At 48.3% G+C, this 1,935-nt stretch overlaps 1 protein-coding gene across 5 annotated transcripts in view; it reads right to left on the bottom strand.

Annotated features, from left to right (window-relative positions):
* Window positions 1–1,935, bottom strand: part of ENTPD4 (ectonucleoside triphosphate diphosphohydrolase 4) — a 17,590-nt gene that overhangs the window by 11,272 nt on the left and 4,383 nt on the right. For all 5 annotated transcript variants that reach the window (XM_017731751.1, XM_017731744.1, XM_017731775.1 and 2 more), the window contains 3 exons: window positions 1,225–1,375; window positions 1,033–1,136; window positions 344–403 (listed from right to left, as the gene is read on the bottom strand). In XM_017731751.1, coding sequence (XP_017587240.1) covers window positions 344–403; window positions 1,033–1,136; window positions 1,225–1,375 — 315 coding nt within the window. The remainder of the gene's footprint in view (window positions 1–343; window positions 404–1,032; window positions 1,137–1,224; window positions 1,376–1,935) is intronic.

Below are 1,935 nucleotides of genomic sequence, written 5' to 3'. Positions count from 1 at the left end.
AGGAAAATCCCTGGGATACAGCCAGGGAGGGAAAATGGGATCCTGGAGCTCGCTTCCCAGGATCTGCACCTCCACCGTGGCCTCATCCTCTGGGGGAACAGGGAGAAATCACTGGGATATAGGGAAAAATCCCTGGGATCCAGGCAGGGAGGGCCCAGAGGAGCTGCTGCTCGTGGGTGTTAAAGGTGTGGGTGGGAGTGGGGCCAATATCTGGCTGGAAACACCTTCCCAACATCTGGAAATGCCTGGAAATTCAATTCCCATGGCTGAAATTCCAATATCTGGCTGGAAAATCATCACCTGGACCGACCCCCGTGCCCCAGCTCCTCAGTCAGATCCTCACCATCGTCCGTGTGCTCAAATCTTCCAAGGACAAAGTTGATCCCAATCCATGCATAGACTCCTGCAGGTGCAAGAAAACACATCTGGAATTTCAGGGATAGCAGCAACAGCTGGAATTTCGACTTCAAAGCAAATGGAAACGTTTGAATTCCTTTTTCCCCGCGTGAGTTCAGCTCTGCTGTTGCTCTTTTTTACTTTATTTTATAAAATCTTACAAGTTAAACATTCCTGAGGAATCAGGAATTCCTGAGGAATCAAGAATTCCTGACTGTTATCTCCGCTCCCAGGTCAGAGCCATGACAAAATTCCTGATTAAATGAATTAAAGGCACTTCCACGTGTAAAATTCAGGGAAGAAATTCAGGGAATTCACTTTTAAAGGGATTTTAAGGCTCTGGTGAGCTCTGCTTTCGAAATCACCTCAGCCTGCAAAGCTCCCTCCATCAGGAATGTGGTGCTTGATCCTTCCCTCTCCCTCCCCAAAGGCAGAGGAAACAAATTCCATTAAAATTTCAGGGATAATTAGCAAAGGTTCGGCCAGTTAGGAGCTCACATCATCCCCATACTCCCGATCTCCCGAGGAATAAAAACTCTCAAGCAAAGCAGGATTTGAAAAAGCACCAAAACCACCCCAAAGCATCCCTTGGAATTCCTAAACATTCCCCAGACACCTTTTCCAAGCTCCACCTACCTTCCTGCTTCCCTGAAATCACCTCAGCGTGCGAGTCCGAGAAGAGGAAGTCGAAGTGCACGGGGATGTCCGTGAGCAGATCCTCCAGGATGGCCTTCTGCTGGCTGCAAAATCCCACGGGGAGGGTTACAAACCGCTGCTGGAAATCCCAAAAAACCCCAAAAAACTCCCCAAAAAAAGGCAGGGAATCACCTCTCCGGCAGGATCCTCATGCCAGCGGTGCACAGGATGTACAGAGGAGTCTCCTTGTGCTTGGAGCGGGGCACGTGCTCGGCGGCGAAGCTGAGCAGGGGCGAGATGTAATCGCTGACTTTGTCGGGAGAGCCGGCGAACTCCGAAATTCCTGGGAAAACAGAAATGCTGGGAAGCGAGGCAGCTCCGGCTGGAAAATCCCGGGAAGGTTCCCTGGAAAATCCTGAGCAGCAGCAGGAAGGGGAATGAATAAGTCAAGTGGGAAATCAGCTGTAAAACCAGGGAAATAAGGGTGGAGGGGAGAGCTGGGGTTCCTTTAAACCATGAACTAAACTTAGATGTGATTAGGCTTATAATTATTAGGTAATTATTAATAATAATTAGCTCAAATAATTCGGCAGGAAGCCAATTATTCCTTCCTTAAATAAAGAGCAGAAAAATCCCAAAACCCCAAGAATTCCATGGCGGTTCCTATAAAAAAACTTCCATAAAAATGCCTTTTTCCTTTAAATGGTAACAGGAGCAGCAGCTGCCTCATCCATGGAAAAACCTCTCCCTCCTGCCCCATTCCCAGACTTAAACTCCTTGCAAACCAATCCCAAAAAACCCTGGAGCTGTTCCATGCTGGAAGTATCCCTTACCCAGACACTCTGGAGCGCAAGAAGCACAGACAGGAGAGGAAAACACAGAGAAATCCCATGGTTTTTCCCA

The sequence above is a fragment of the Corvus brachyrhynchos genome, unplaced genomic scaffold (genome assembly GCF_000691975.1).
Source record: "Corvus brachyrhynchos isolate BGI_N302 unplaced genomic scaffold, ASM69197v1 scaffold150, whole genome shotgun sequence".
NCBI lineage: Eukaryota > Metazoa > Chordata > Aves > Passeriformes > Corvidae > Corvus > Corvus brachyrhynchos.
Note: the sequence above shows the minus strand (reverse complement) of the source record. Positions and strands in the feature narration are given on the sequence as shown.